Source organism: Halyomorpha halys, unplaced genomic scaffold, assembly GCF_000696795.3.
Source record: "Halyomorpha halys isolate HHAL.00 unplaced genomic scaffold, Hhal_1.1 Scaffold144.1, whole genome shotgun sequence".
In the NCBI taxonomy this organism is placed as follows: Eukaryota; Metazoa; Arthropoda; class Insecta; order Hemiptera; family Pentatomidae; genus Halyomorpha; species Halyomorpha halys.
The window spans coordinates 939,107-954,865 of NW_027106983.1; the positions used below are offsets into that span (position 1 = coordinate 939,107).

Genomic DNA, 15,759 nt, shown 5'->3' on the forward strand with positions numbered 1-15,759 from the left:
TAATAAATAACAATTTAATTTATATTTATATTGTATTAAAATTATATCCAATGACTTACTGGACCAAGAATATATAATATGCCAAACAGTTTTAAATTACATTTGAATATAAACTTAGTGGCAAGGTCAGACATTTTTTATTTTAATAGGTCTTAAACATTTTTTTTTTTTATTATTGAAACCAGAATTCTTAAAATTCAGAAAGGAATTTTCTTATTATATCTTACTATTTTTATTAAAAAATGAACATTACTTTTAATTTAGATTTTAAATGTACAATAATTTTTTTCACATGTGGTTTGAGTAGTCATGAGTGATTTTAAATATGAACAATGATATGAATAGATATGAACCAATTGAAAATTTATAAAAAATATTGACATATTATATATTAACTTAATATTTGAAAAATAATTGTTGAGCTAATAAAAGCAATTATATTACAGTGTTCTTTGAATCATACAATTTATTTTATTTTTTAAATTGCAGAGCAGTAATTATTGGTTGTTTATTTACATTTTTATTAATTTTTTTGTTGCTAAGCCATAAGGACTAGAATAATTCTTTTAAAGAACTTACATTAATATTAATAATACGCGGTAAGGGATGCCTGGTGTTAGCTCCGCCTTCAATGGCAATTCCAAGAAGAGGTTTCGTTTTTCTAACAATTATTCTCAAGTTACCTGCTTCATCTGGAATGACCTAGAATGTAGTTAAACATAATGATCTTATTAATTACAGACAATTTTTGATAAGAAATATAGATATAAAGTTTGATTGAGTTGCTACTCTTTCAAGAACAATCTCAAGTATAAGATGTAAAATATATAACTTAGAAATCTGAAAAGATTTATCTTTAAAAATTACTGCCAATAATTTAGGGTAGTCATGTGTTACTTATTTTATAAGTTCTTATAATTTTACATTAATTACTAAAAGCTGCTGAACCTAAATATTACCATTGTGATTAATATGGCCATTCTATTTGGGATAGTATGTATTAATTATAAATTGATAGACGAAATGTAACGATTAAAAATTTCAGTTTACCAAACATTTGTAGTTTAGAAGAATTTGATGAGTTAGGGTTTTATAAAAAAAATTAAATAATACAAATAAATATATATTATATATGATGGATATAGTTTGACATCTACTTTTAAGAATAAGATAATGATTTTCTTTTTTCAAAAATCGATAAGTTCTAGTAAAAGTCTTATATTAAAAACAAGATTTAGATTTTAGAATCATTTTATGTTCTAACCCTCTTTCTAATAAAAATATAAATAAATAAAACTTTCATGGAAAACATAAATTGAACAAATGTATAATTTTTAACAATTATTATTTCTATTTGTCTCAGCTATATCTTCTCCTTTTTATTTTAGAGTAATTTTAGTAGGAGTAGATTTAGTTCTAGTAGGAGCTGCTAAGACCCATCAATTCAGAAGTTCTTCGATAACTTATTTTCACATTTTGAAAATGTTTCCTGTATTTAAAATTAAATTTTTCCCCCCGAATAATGATTATAGTTTAATTTTTATTTGTTATCCTATCTTTATGCCTTCTATACCTGACTACAGAACAAATGATTGCTTTGTTTTTTAAACTTTTTTGACCTATTGTCGCTGTACACAAAATTTAAAGTTATTATGGAATATAAAATCTTTTTCCAGATACCGACTGTGCCTTATCTTACACCAAATTATTATCGCTATTCATTAGTGTAGGTACTTAAATTGTAAGCAAGAAGTTAACACTTATATTTCAATTGATGAAAGCAAAAAAACTAAAAATAGTTTCATTAATTAAACCAATTAATGATTAATGATGATACTGATCACTACATTACTTACCTGAGCTTGTTGTGGAGTATTCTGCATATGTGACATACTTGACTCTTCCCTCGATTCCTGAGAATTTGCAGAGTCCTCATTCGATCTACCGAAATCCTACACAGACAACTTATTTATAAAGTTGTACTAGAATCTTTCATTCCTATTAATTTAATAAAATTCTAATAAAAACTATAAACAACAACTTCATTGTTGTGCTATTTTTAATAAATAGCTATTAACAATAAACTATGTGCTATGAGCATAAAAAATTTAAGCGTGCATAAAATAAAGTAAAAACTAAAATTAATATTAATAATCAAAAGAAAAAAATTTTGAAGACTAAAGAAAAAAAAGTTGAATTTTTTTTTTTGAGAAGCAGGCAAAGTTGTACTTTTATGATAAATTAATTGAAAAAATAAATATTAAAAATGAATGAAGGTGTTGTTTGTGTTATATAACAAGTATTAATATATATTTGTGTGTATTAGTTAATTTTTTTAAATTTAATAACTACACTCTAATTCTAGAAAGAGTGCTCTGTTGCATGCGTTCTACTCTACAGATGTGAAATACTGTAGTAAGGTAAACGACATGCTTTATCTATCATGCATATCTATCTTAAGAGAGATCGAGTGAATGGGGGATAGGGACTTACTACAAGAGGGTTGCCCCAATACCACGACTTGACTCTCTGCGTCCAACCTCCAAGCTGAGACTTGAGACCTCCTAAGTATCCGCACTGAAATCAAGGTTTACCCAAACTGCTACTACAACTAGAACTTTTTTCTTTTATTTGAAGATGAAGAAAAAATGAAGAATCTGACAGACGAGGGATATCACAGACTTGTCTTCTATGACAGATTTCTTTTATAATTGATAAATTAATTAATTTAGATAATCTATTACAGAAAAATAAAAAATGTTTCATGTTCATATTAACTCAACAGAGTTTAATAAAATTAAATGAAATATTTAAAGACCACTGTGACTCGTCTCATTCAGAAGCCAATAATTTTTTAAGAAATAAAAAAAAATATAATTTTATAAAATTTTAAGAAAATAATATTGAAGCTGCTCTTGCAGAGCTGTGGTGGCCTACTTTGCCCAATGTAGGTTAGTAAATCAACTTGTACCATGTAAAGTGTGTTAGGGGAAAGAGAGGGGGTTATGTCATTGACCTCTCCTGAGATGGCAGATCCACAACAAACTACATCTACAGTAAAGAAAGGTTTGTTATTTATTAACTTGTCATAATTATTTTTATTAGTGCATGTTTTGCAGTAAAAATTAATTTTGTTTTCTACCTACTTTAGTAAAAATGAATTTCTTTTCTTTTTTTTTTTTTCTTTTTTTCTGTTTTTGGTTTTATTTCTAAGAAGATTGTGATTTAGAAGAAGTTGGAAGATTAAAGATTCCCAGGGCCAAATTGATGAAGCAGGGAGGAAGTATGGGTGAAAGAATGGTTGTAGCAGAACCAACTGCAGGACAATACAGTGTATCTGACAATTTGAACCGAGTGTACACGGAAAAATGTTGACTAGATCAAGAAACATCTTTTCTATTAAATGGACATACTTTACTACAGTAATGCACATCGCAGGTCCAACTGCACGCCTTGTCTAGCCTAGCTATTCCTTAGACCCTGCATTTAGGCTTACTACACACACTCAAGCACTCTAGGATGTTAAACTCTATATCCAATAGGTACTTGTTAGACTAAACTACATAAATGTAATTCTATTATTAATAATTAATTTTTAAGAAATATCAAGACTAAATTTCTATATTGTAATTTTGATTTAATAATTATATACTAATTCTATTTATGAAGATCATTTAAACAATGCATCATTATTGTTTGTATAAGGACTTGTTCAAAAATATCTTCAAATAGTGGGAAAACATAAATATTATTTTTCGATAAATGCTTAACTCTATGAAGATAAGATTAGTTATTTGATAAAATATATTTTTTGTCAAGATTATTTTCATTATTATAACTTATGCATTTCAGCAGCAAGCATACTACCTTATTCCTAAGCTCTGCCAAGAGAATTACTTATAATACTTAAATATAGCTATTATTTTTATAAATTATATTATTTTTTTTTTATTTTTCACTCACCATATTGGCATCATAGTTGTTGTTATGACCCTGAGATGAGCCGAGATCCTGAAATATGAAATATTAGTGAATTTCTGAGGAATTTGAAATCAATTTGGTCAAAGAAAACAAAATAAGTGCTCAAAATTAACTTCTATAGTTTTCATTTTTTTAAAATAGTTAACTTCTAATGATCTGAAGGCTACTTTTGTTCTAAATAATATCTTAAATGAAAAAAAAGAAAGGTTTGCAGCCATTTAAAAGAAAAATTAAGCAATCAATTACACTGATCAATACAATTACTGATTATAAAATTTTAATGCAGCTCTTTCTTACTATCTGTACATAACATATGCAGCTGAACTAGTTTTAATACAACTGACTAAACACTTATTAAAAAAGAAAAAAATAATAAATAAAAAATAAGTTAATGCAGATCACTAATGAACCACAAAGCGTTTAAAATTATCATAAAATCCATCGGAAAGAAGTCATGGGTAAGCAGAAAGCCAATGCAAGTAAGCCTTCACATAATGCGACATTTAGTAATTATTTTATAAGTGTTTTCTAATTTAATGCTGTACAAAAATATAGTTCATAAAATCAAAAAGCTAAAAAAACTTGAAAAGTCCACAATAATTAATGACGTCATTTTTAATAAATGTGAACTTCAATACTGAAAAATTGTATTACATACAAGCATATTTCAAACAGTATTTAAATTTAATATGACAGATAGGTAGAAGGCCAGAAGGAAAGTTGTAAAACATTTAGAACTGTTAAGAACTTTAATTAAAAATTAGGTACAGTAAAATCTAAATAATGTTATAAATATAATTCTAAATTCTAAAAGATCTAAACTCTGTGACATAAGTAAAGGAAACTGTCATCACAACATAAGTGGGAAATGGTAACACACAATAATAAAGATGGATAAGAAGAAATTGAAAACATTTACTAATTTTTCTCTCTAACTTTTTACCTGTTGCTTGTCGTTGATGTGTTGTGTAGAAGATTTGAAACTCGGTGACACACGTTCATTGTTCCTGCCAAGAGACAACAAGTAAACACCCTAATATAATTTTTAAAATTATAATCACACCTTGAAATTGTACATGCATGATTATGTGACCCTAAATTAAAAAAAAATTAATTTTTAATTACTTTGATTAATCTGCAGTAATTAGTTTCTTATTATATTATTAGGAAGCAATGCAAATTAAATAAAGTAAACAAATAAAAAGAATGTGGGAAAATGATTTTAATAAAAACTAATCAAGAAACTATAAAATGACTTCCTGTTTAATTTGTGTCAACTTTAAACATATAAGTATAAAACTGATATATTTTAATTCCAATTAGAATTATTATATGCTTAAAAATGAAAAATATTCCATTATTTAAGAATGTCAGGATGCTTTAAGTAATAATGATTGAAGAATTTAGTTCATATTAAAATATCTCATCTACAGGGACAATACCACATCAATAGTCTCAAAAAGATTCTAGTTTCATTAACATGCTGTCACGAGAGTCTTTAAGATATGTAATAACATGAAATGAGAAAGTACATAAACTAAACTTGTTAGCTATAACATGCCCACATCATTGACACTTCCTAAGAATCAATAAGAATTTTTAAACAGAAACTAAAATAAAATTAATTTTTATCACAGAATAAATATATATATATTTTTATTTTAGGAAAATATTAATTTAATTCTACTTCTATCGTTTCCTATAACTGCTTTGTCTGCCTTCTAAGCATTAGGTTCTATTTTAATGAGTTCTATTTAGTTATAGGTACAAATTATATTTTATTCTATTTAGAAAAAGTTTTCAGTGCATTGGTAAAACACAAAAATTAAATAAAATATTGTAGTGTGTGAACCAAGTTATTTAAGAAACCCTTTATTATTGTTACATTATCGTCAATTTAAAATCATATGATTTCCTATACTCTCAAAGCCTTCTTAAAAAACAGGAAATATAACTAAACATTAAAAAAAATTTTACTTTTTCAAAGAAAATAGAAACTTAATTGATACTTTTTAACTGAGATAATGAAAGTGTTCAGGACAGGAATTTCTCAATCTGTTTCTTTTAATTAAAAATAATTCAATTCAATTGATTCAATTAATTATTAACACTACTTTTAATGGTCAATGAACTTCCTAAATATAAACAAAAATAGTATAACTCGGTTATAAGGAAATCTCGGATGTAAGGGTCAACATTAAGAGGAAAGATTGGTTACCCTGATTTATTTACCCGGGTATAAGAGCAGATACCTCATTTATAAGTAAGTATAAAAGTAACGAAAATTACGAGAGTTAACTCAAATACCAACATGGGTTCAGAAGAGGGTTGTATGTATTTGAAATACATATATATTGAAAAAAATACTTATTTTGAAAATAGTGAATATATAAATTGAATATAACGAATACAGGTATTTAGACTTTAAGATAATCGAACCTCCAATACATGTGCTATATGTTTAATAACCCAACATCGGGAATGATGACTACTTTGTTATAAGGAAAATTGGGTATTAGAAACAGGTTTACACGGTCCCGTCTTGTTTCTTGTTTTGAGTTATACTGTAGTATGTTCTTTTTTGTTTAGTACGTTTGTTGGATTTAGTGCCTTTACGTTCTATACTATGGTAAGAAGGACTGTTCCATGTTTATCGAAACCTATTCGAGTTAGAATGAGAAGGTTGAGATTTATTCCTGTCTATTATTGAATAAACTTTCATTCCCTTGTGAAGAATTAGAACTAACAAGTGCTATTTTCTTGCCTCAAATATGTTAATAGGACATTTTTCCTACTTGAAACAATATTTCAAATGGTGTTAATTATTTTCATAACCAGAAAGACCTCAGTGAAATAATGGCAGGATTAAAGAAAATTGAGGTCCTCGCTAGAACCATATAAAATTATGTGAATTTTTCTTATTCTTCAATGGTTTATTATAATGAGTGAGTAATGAGAGAATGGGCCTATTAAGCATGTGAGAATACAAAGCATATGATCAGAAACATGTCATAACAATAATGTGTTACCAAGTTTACAGTTTAGTTTTTAGATAAAAATGAAGCTAAAGGGTCCTAGCTGAAGCAGTTTTGTTACAGAACAGTTTGCAGGTCTGAAAAGGTTTGTACTACAAGTATTTATAAACTTTTGTAGATAAAATATTTTTGAGCATGTTTGGGAAAACCTCAAAAGAAGAACTCAACTAATATTATAAAACTGGATTAAGCTACATTCAAAAAGTTGGAGAAGAGAATCGCTTCTATACATAATAATGGGCCTGATAAAGTGGGTAAGATGTCTAGGGGCAATTATAAGGGCTAGAGGATGCCCAGCAGTAAAACTGGATGACAGCTCTCAGATGCAAGAGTTTTTCCTATGTGCCATTTCTATGCTGTAAATATTTATGATATTCCATTCCAAGATGATGAATAATGCTTTACCTTATAATTATTTGAATGATTCTTCATTAGTGAAAATGTGACAAAATCGACCCTCAATAGGGTTCTCACTATAAATAAATAAATAATTATTCTGTTTATTTATTTATTTTATTTTTGGTTTTTATTTTCCAGCTTATCTGTATATGGAATGTGCCCTCCTTACAGATCTGCCTTATAGGAAAGCAAATTTTAATCATTTTTCATTTGTATAACTAAATACATTTATGAATGGATTTAATTAAAAATGATAATTTGGGTGTCTAATACATTGAAAAAAAAAATGTATTTACAGAGTTATTTGGATTTTAAGGACACCAAAAAAAAAAAATTTGTACCTCACATCAGGAGGAGCATTTTAAGCAAAAGCTGTTATGATAATTCTGATTATATTTTAATAAGTGCTCCAATTAATAATAATTATAGTTACTTTCTCATTCTTTTTTTTTCTCAATTCCTTCTTCATTCCCTTCCTCCACTTACCTTTCAGTTTGGAGGAGCCTCAGTTTACCTGAGCCATTCTTATGTTCAAATTCCAATATTTTTGTTGACTATATCACCACTTAATACTTAACATGGAAATTGAAAATATAGTACTTAATTAGTTCTTCAAATATTTATTTATCATATAAATCATTGTTGACATTTTTGCATACCTTTACTTTATAAAAAAAATATATAATTTTTTTATAAATTATTTCATGAATGCTAATTTATGACTTCATTATAGCTGAAGGATATTCTATTTTTTAAAATGGTTACTCACTTTCAAAATTAAATAGCATATAATCTCAATAAAAAAGAATAAAATGGCAAAGAAATGTTTTATACTCGTAGTATAATTGAAAAAAAGCAAAAATACAGTAGATACAGAAGCATAAGGCTATAGGAAATACATCTACATCTAACAGCTAAATGCTGCAGTCGATAAAATATTTTTCATCCCTAAACTTAACAATAAGGTTCTAACACTCATCTACTTTTTGGTGCATTCATTAGTTCACATCAACATCTGGCTTGTTGGGCATCAACATTGGCTTTCATGAAGAACAATTGAGTTAAAACATGATTTAATCAGATCAAATCAAAGTGCCTGTCAAAGTAGAGATGTATTAGTTTAGAAAAGTTAGGACAAATATATTCAGAAAGATTATTGTAAAATAAAAATGAGATTGTAGGGAAAATAGAATGAAAAGATCTGGTAAAGTTTGAGGTTAATATAATGTTAGAAACATACTTTTAAAAAAATAATATATTAATGTTCAAAATAAACTTCTCGACCAGATTTTTTATTTATTAAGTGTTTAAAAATATATAAATCAAATAATTGTGTGAAGGCACTATTCTTAGGGCTTGACATGGCTTCAATATGCTTAATTTAAATAAGTAAAATTAAGTTTTACTTATTTCTGCATAAATAAATAGATTTTACTTATTTGTGTATCACTACTGACTTTGCACCCCGACCATCCCCTCCTTATATTGAATCTATAGTAAAAAATAAACATCTCATCAGAAATAATATTCAGTATTTTAGTCTGAGAAATTAATTAACATATAGAATGGCTGGATTAAATCAACAAAAGGTTTAAAAAATGCTCTGAATTATTGGAATTTCTCGATATAACATTTTGTTTTAATTAAAATAATATAAATTTAGAACTTGCTGGGTGGGCTAACAAAAAGTTTAATGATTAATAATTACAATGGAGAATAATATAATTTATCTATTATTAGGAGAACAGCTGAGTGGGTAGGGCACAAGACTCCTAACAAGCAGGATAAGGTGCGAGCTTAGGAGTGGCAGAATACTTCTTTCTGTTCTATCAGCTGTGGAGTAAGAAGATCCTCTTGGAGGAAACCTCTAAAATAATTAAAAGTATTAATAAACTCGAATGTTCATGCTGATGCTACAAATAATTGCAGTTTGCATACCTTCCTCCACTGAATCCCGTTGAAATTAAGCTAGACAAGCCTTTACACTATTCCCCTACCTATATCTAGGTCTAGTCTTTAGATGTTTGCTCTTCAATTCACCACTGACTACCAACTTAAAGATCCTATTTCAATTAATGCAATAACTTAAATTATATTTGAAACAGTCTATGCCTCACAATTCTATGTAGTGTGGTCCACTTAATTCTTCACTGGAATTATCTTTTTTGGGGCCAAATATTCAATGGGATACCGGATGTTTGAAGATCTTAAGTCGTTGTTCTTTGTAAAACATTAGCAATCACATTTCACTCCCTAGAATAGTACTTACTTCCACTTAATTTGTTCTTTCTCGTTTCTGCATGGCAGTAATAAATTGAATAATTCTGTAACTGGGAAATAACAAACATTTCCTGCATTTAATCCTCTCTTTATTTCCTCTTGAATCAATAGTATTTATTCAGGACCTTAAATGTATTCCCTGTTATTTCTGTATTACTGAAATCATCAATGTTTCTATTGCCATCCATGCAGTTTTGCTGATTTAATTTTGACTAGATTTTTTTAATCTTGTGTTTAATTTAATAGTTTCGATATCTTCATCTAACAGTAACGTATCAAGCCTACACAATTAGGTATTTTACCACTCAGAGTTAAACCTTTTATTTGAATAAAAATTACCATTTCAAATTTTATTGTACGATTAGAACATGAAGATTCTCCTTACATTAACTAACTTCATTGATATTCTCAATTTAATCAAAATATTGTACATTTTTCTTTGAAATAATCTTAAACAAAAATTTATTAGTCCCCAATATTCTATTATACTCTTAAAACCTTTTTTTTGGGAGAGGGATAAAGATTGTGTAATCATATTTCATATCATTTTAGGGTCATTCCTTTTCAAATCATCCAGCCATAAATTAATGTGAAACCCTTGGAATCTGATTTTTTTTATTTGTTCCATTTGCCATCCTTATCTACCATGCAAATTTGTTTTTCTTAAATTCTTTTCAAAATATTAATTTTCAAAAATTTATTAAAACATTACCAATAACTTAGTGTGTTTGTGTCATTGTTTATGTAAAACATTGTAACTCTGGCAATTTTGATAATATCAAGATCATTTAGAGTGTATCTATCAATTGTGCCGTTATTATCGGTTCGAACTTGGACTTCATATATATTTATGATTTTAAAATCATTTAAGATAAAAGGCATTCTCGTTACCAAAGTATTTATTTTTTCTTAATAATCCTTAAAGTTTATATTCTATCAAATGCTTTATTATAACTAATATTAAGTCAATATTATATATTTAGTTGTTTCCTGCTCCCAATAAATCCCACAAATTTTATTTCAGATTCTGTCTGTTCATACTTGAAGGATCATTTTTTAAAAAATAAATACTTTATTAACTGGAGGGGCTTTTATCTTTGATTTTATGTTTATATTTAATTTTTTCATAAATAAAATGTTATGTTTTTCATAAAAATATTCATAAGTTCAAGTCTGAGATGATAATAACTGCACAATTCAATAGTTATATTCTCAAATGCATTTTCTTATTATTATGTAGGGTTTTATGAACATTCTAGTGTAAAAAATCACTGTAATAAAATGAGTATTGCCAGAGTTATGAATTTTTTACCCAAACTATGCTACAAACACTGTGGTTTTTGATAATACAGAAATGAATTATTAATACATTTTTGAAAATTAATATTTCAAAAAGTATTTAAAATATCGAAATAAAATTTTACATATTTAATAAGACAAATGGAACAAAAAAAAATCAGAAAAATCTGAGGCCTTGGGTTTCATGACCTGGATGATGTTATACAGACTGACCCATTAGCTTTAATGGGAAAGTATTGTTTGTTCTGTTTTCTGTCGTCGTGAAAAGATGGTTGGATGTTCTGTATTTGATCTGAAATTGAATTTCTAATATTGAAGACACTTACGATCTGGGAGAAGAAATCTAGGGTAACAAGGGAAGAATCTTCCTCTTAAAACGTTTACATTTACCATTTCATTGGCAAAAGGTAATGTTTTCAAGCTGAAAACAAGAACAAATACCATTCATTCCATGATTAAAATTATTTTAAATAATGAAATTTTCTTTGATTACTTTCATTTTTTTTTCTAAGGAACCAGTTTCTTTCTTTTACTATCAATAAACAACAACAGTAATAAGAGATTTGAGCAACTTGCCAAGAAACCTTTGAGCTGTATCTAAGACCCCTCTTCTGATTTGGTAAATGCAATACTTTTTACCCTTTCTTATTTATTGTCTTGTTTTGATTTTGAGCTACAATCTTTATTTGTATAATATTTTAGGTTATTAATTTAATTACCATTAGTATAGAACATTTTAAAGGTATTGAAGCTAAATTTGGATAGAATATCAAGATTAAAGGTACTTGAGAAATCCCTGTAGCTGGTAGACTCAATCATACTAAAACTATACGTATCATTTCATAAGATGGACCAGAATCTGTGCCTTGAATAACTTTTTCAAGAAATAAGAAATTTATAATGGGTTTCTCAAATATCAGATTTCCACTTGTGAAAATATATAAAGTAATAAAGGGTGTTGGTACGAATAGGAGTTACCTAATGGAACGGCCGTTAGTTGTGTCTAAAGGGCCTAAACCCAGTCCAGAGTCTTCTGAGGGCGTTCTCACATCCTCGGTGTTAACCCTCCACCCATCGTAATCAAGCTGAACACACATCATACACACAATAGCCTAGACTTCCAATCATTTAACAGTAACAACAGTCATAGTTGATATTTTTATTTGTTTAACGCATTTTTAACTGTCTTTTCCAAGCACAATATAAATAATAAGTGAGAAAGATGTGGCTAATGGAAGAAAAATTATCAAATGTGATTGTAAAAGTAGCTGCAATAAGAGCAAAAAAAAAATATATATATATATTAGGTGGTGCATAATATACAGTATACTACTGATTGATCCAAAGTTAAAAGTTAATATCAAATGAAAAAATATATTGAAATGTAGTTAAAAAAATTGCAATTTTCAAAGCTAGTGCATTCATTCCTTAAAAAGTCAATTCAAGCAAGGTATTATTGTTTAAATTGATTAGAACATTAATGAAATTAATCTAATATGAAGTAGTGCACTTAATAATTATTTTTTATTACATTAAATTTCATTAATTAATGAATATAATGAATTAATATAAACGATCAGATATTTTCTATATTAGAGTCTGAGATAAAACGGAATAGTTTTATAAATATAGAAAGAGATAGATAGATAGATAGATAAATAGATAGAGAAAGAGAGAGAAAAAGAGACAAGAACAAGCAATTAAATGAAACTCATGTCCAAAAATGTGAAATAATGAATGAGAAATTATGAAAGTAAGTAAAAATAATTTATGGAATATATTTCATCTGTAAAAAATATAAATAAACATGTTTCATCATATGAACTACTCTTTTTATAAATTTTTAAAAATTACACTTGCCTTAAGTGAAAAAAAAATTAGAAATAAAAATATGATGTTCTTAGTCCATATGTTTATTCTCTTTGTAAATATTTTGAGTATACTGTCTCCCTCTTCAGCATTATATAAAGATTTTAAAAAAAATATAATATGATATCACAGTTGGCATATTTGCTGACATTGAAGGTGCATTTGACAAAACTCCTTACAGTGTCATCGATGGTGCACTAAGGAATACAGATATAGATTTTATCGTATCGGGAAGGATAACTTCCATACTGGAACAAAGGATCCTCAAATTGGAGCTAGGTCACCCTGAACTATGGATCAGACCCAAAGGAGGCTGTCCAGAGTGTGATGAACTCTCTCCATTACTGTAGTGCTTGGTCGTTGACCCCCAACAACCCTGAACACTACAAGTTTTTACACACAGGGTTATGCAAAGCTTTGAACATCAGTACACTCAAGGTTGGTGTCTGTATCTTTACTAAAAAGAATAAAGGTGACAATTCGATTACCTATATTAAACAGAATTTAGATAAACTAAGTCAAAGAGGTGAAACACCTGGTGGTCATGTGCCAATGGAAGTCATGCTTAGCCTGACTCCACTGCACTTGGAGATTAAGATACAAGCTCTAAACACTGTATATAGGCTTTTCAATCAAGAAACAGAATCTGAAACCATGACACTTGCCGGACATCAAAAGTTCATTCAGTGGATAAATGAGGACAGGATGCTTTCCATGCACATGGACTAACAATTCCGCAGGTATCATCATCATCATCAATCGGCGGGAAAACCCAATACTGGGTCCTGGCCTCCTCGAGCAGCTTTCACCAGTTTAATCAGTTAAGTGCAGCTGCTCTCCAATTCCTCACTCCGAGCAGGGTCCTTGAATCCAATCCTCTTTAACACCATTCAACCATCGAAGCTTTGGGCGACCGTGTAGGAGAAGTTCATTGAGAAGTTTATTTGGGATATCATCAGTTCCCATCCTTGCCACATGGCCTGCCCAGCGCAGCCTACCAATTCTCACAATTTTTCCAACATCAGGCTCACCAATTAACTAGTAGACTTCCTTATTCGTGCGTCTTCTTTCTTTACTGGGCTGTAGATGTGTCTGAGTATCTTTCTCTCAAACATTTGGAGATTCCTTTCACAGCCAATGAAAGTGCCCAAGTTTCTGAGGTGTAGAACAGCACTTGTCGAATTAACTTTTCATACAAACTAGTTTTTGTGGATCTTGATAGTGAGCTACTACCAAAGTGCAGACGCAATCCAAAAAAACACCTATTGGCCGATGTTTGTCTCCTTATCTCGGCCGAAACGTCATTGGTGGCATTTAACTCGTGATCCAAGGTACACAAGCTCCTCAACTCGTTCGAAAGAGTTGAACAAAATCTTTATTAAAATCTCTTTCTTGACCAGCTATCATATATTTGGTTTTGTTGGTATTAACAACAAGTCCCAGCTTCCTGGCAGCATCATCAAGGGCAAGAAAGGCCTCTTCCACAACAGCTTTTGATCACCCAATAATGTCGAATTCATCTGCATATCCCCGGATTTATACCATATAATTAAAAATGGTTCCACTGGTCTGAACTTTTGATTCTCTAATAACTTTTTCCAAACCAATATTAAATAGCAGACAGGCTAGGGAATCTCCCTGTCGAACGATCCACAGGTATAGAGATACAAGATTTAGTGCAAAGGTTGATGGAATTGAAACACATAAACCTAACAATGGCATTAATTGCAACAGGGATGGCTCCCTTACAGCCCAAGGCTCAGGAGCTGACATTGGAAGGTATATCTATCTCCCTAGGGAGATACACTTTAGTATTTTAATCAGAGATACTTGTGATAAATCATTGTGCCAGTACTCTCAGAGAGGAAGGAATACTTCGGGTAGAAGAATTGAGGATAGAAACTTCCAGTGGCTACTACGGTTTCTTCATCGTTATCACATAAAAATCTCATTTTTTGTATTTCTGACACAGCCTATTCCATTTCCATGCCTCAATTACAATCAACACAGAGAGCCAGGCATCAATAGGGGCACTCAACAACCCCATTACACGATCCAGAGTTGTTGAATACTGTTATGTAGCAATCAACAAACTCTCATGAGCTAATAAAGTCAGCATTGAATGGGTGCCGGGTAACAGTGGTATTCCTGACAACAAACATGCTGACAGATTAGCTAGGAATGGCTCTGAAACCATTCCAATTAGTCCTGAGCCAGTGTATAATGGCTCTCTGCCATCTATCTAAGCTGTTCCAAAAGTAATATGAAGGCAGCGTTACTTGGCTTAAGAACCAAGCGTTACTGGCTTAACCAAAGACAGCTACAATCTAAGCTGTTCCTAGATGAGTCCTGTATGGCCTATAATATGAAAGGCTGGACAAGAGTTCTCTTAGGAAAATTACAGGGTTCTACACAGGTCACAGCATACATAATAAACATTTGTTTAACCTCAAGCTTACTGAGTCACCCTTGTGCAGATCCTGCGATGCTGAGGGTGAGATGGCATACCACATTATATGCTGGTGTGACCGATTTGTTGATTTGAGGTTTGTGCTGTTTGAGCAGATTGTTTTGTGGATCCCAAGTGGTGTGAGCTGATCAATGCCTCAAGCTTACTTAGAATCCTAGAATCTACACATTTTAAGCTTACAATGGAACAACATTGTAATGTGGTTAGTGCAAAATAGGCCTTATAGGCCAAAGAGCTTATTGCGACAAAAAAAAACAAACAAGAAATAACAGCAACATTATTTTGTATAACTTGCCCCTCAGGACTCAGTACAGTTTATTTGAGAAGAAGAAATTAAATTTAATTCTAAATCCTCCAACCCTCCAAGATGGTGTAGTGGTCATTAATTTAGATCGAACAATTACCCAGCTGGGATAGGTCTCCGGC

The 15,759-nt window shown here is 29.6% G+C and overlaps 1 protein-coding gene and 1 long non-coding RNA gene across 9 annotated transcripts in view; one reads left to right on the forward strand and one right to left on the reverse strand.

Annotated features, from left to right (window-relative positions):
* Positions 1-15,759, reverse strand: part of dysc (dyschronic) — a 183,043-nt gene that overhangs the window by 8,527 nt on the left and 158,757 nt on the right. For 2 of the 7 annotated variants that reach the window (XM_014416954.3, XM_014416952.3), the window contains 6 exons: positions 11,973-12,079; positions 4,925-4,988; positions 3,964-4,011; positions 2,494-2,577; positions 1,857-1,952; positions 580-702 (listed from right to left, as the gene is read on the reverse strand). In XM_014416954.3, the coding sequence (XP_014272440.1) occupies positions 580-702; positions 1,857-1,952; positions 2,494-2,577; positions 3,964-4,011; positions 4,925-4,988; positions 11,973-12,079 (522 nt within the window). The remainder of the gene's footprint in view (positions 1-579; positions 703-1,856; positions 1,953-2,493; positions 2,578-3,963; positions 4,012-4,924; positions 4,989-11,972; positions 12,080-15,759) is intronic. The other 5 variants (XM_014416958.3, XM_014416957.3, XM_014416960.3 and 2 more) reach the window with 3 other exon arrangements.
* On the forward strand, positions 1,947-3,937 carry LOC106678453 (uncharacterized). Of its 2 annotated transcripts, none has more exons than XR_001342765.3 (2): positions 1,947-3,066; positions 3,215-3,937. It is a non-coding gene; the product is annotated as an uncharacterized lncRNA (long non-coding RNA). The 2 variants fall into 2 exon arrangements; XR_001342766.3 differs by having other exon boundaries at positions 3,218-3,937.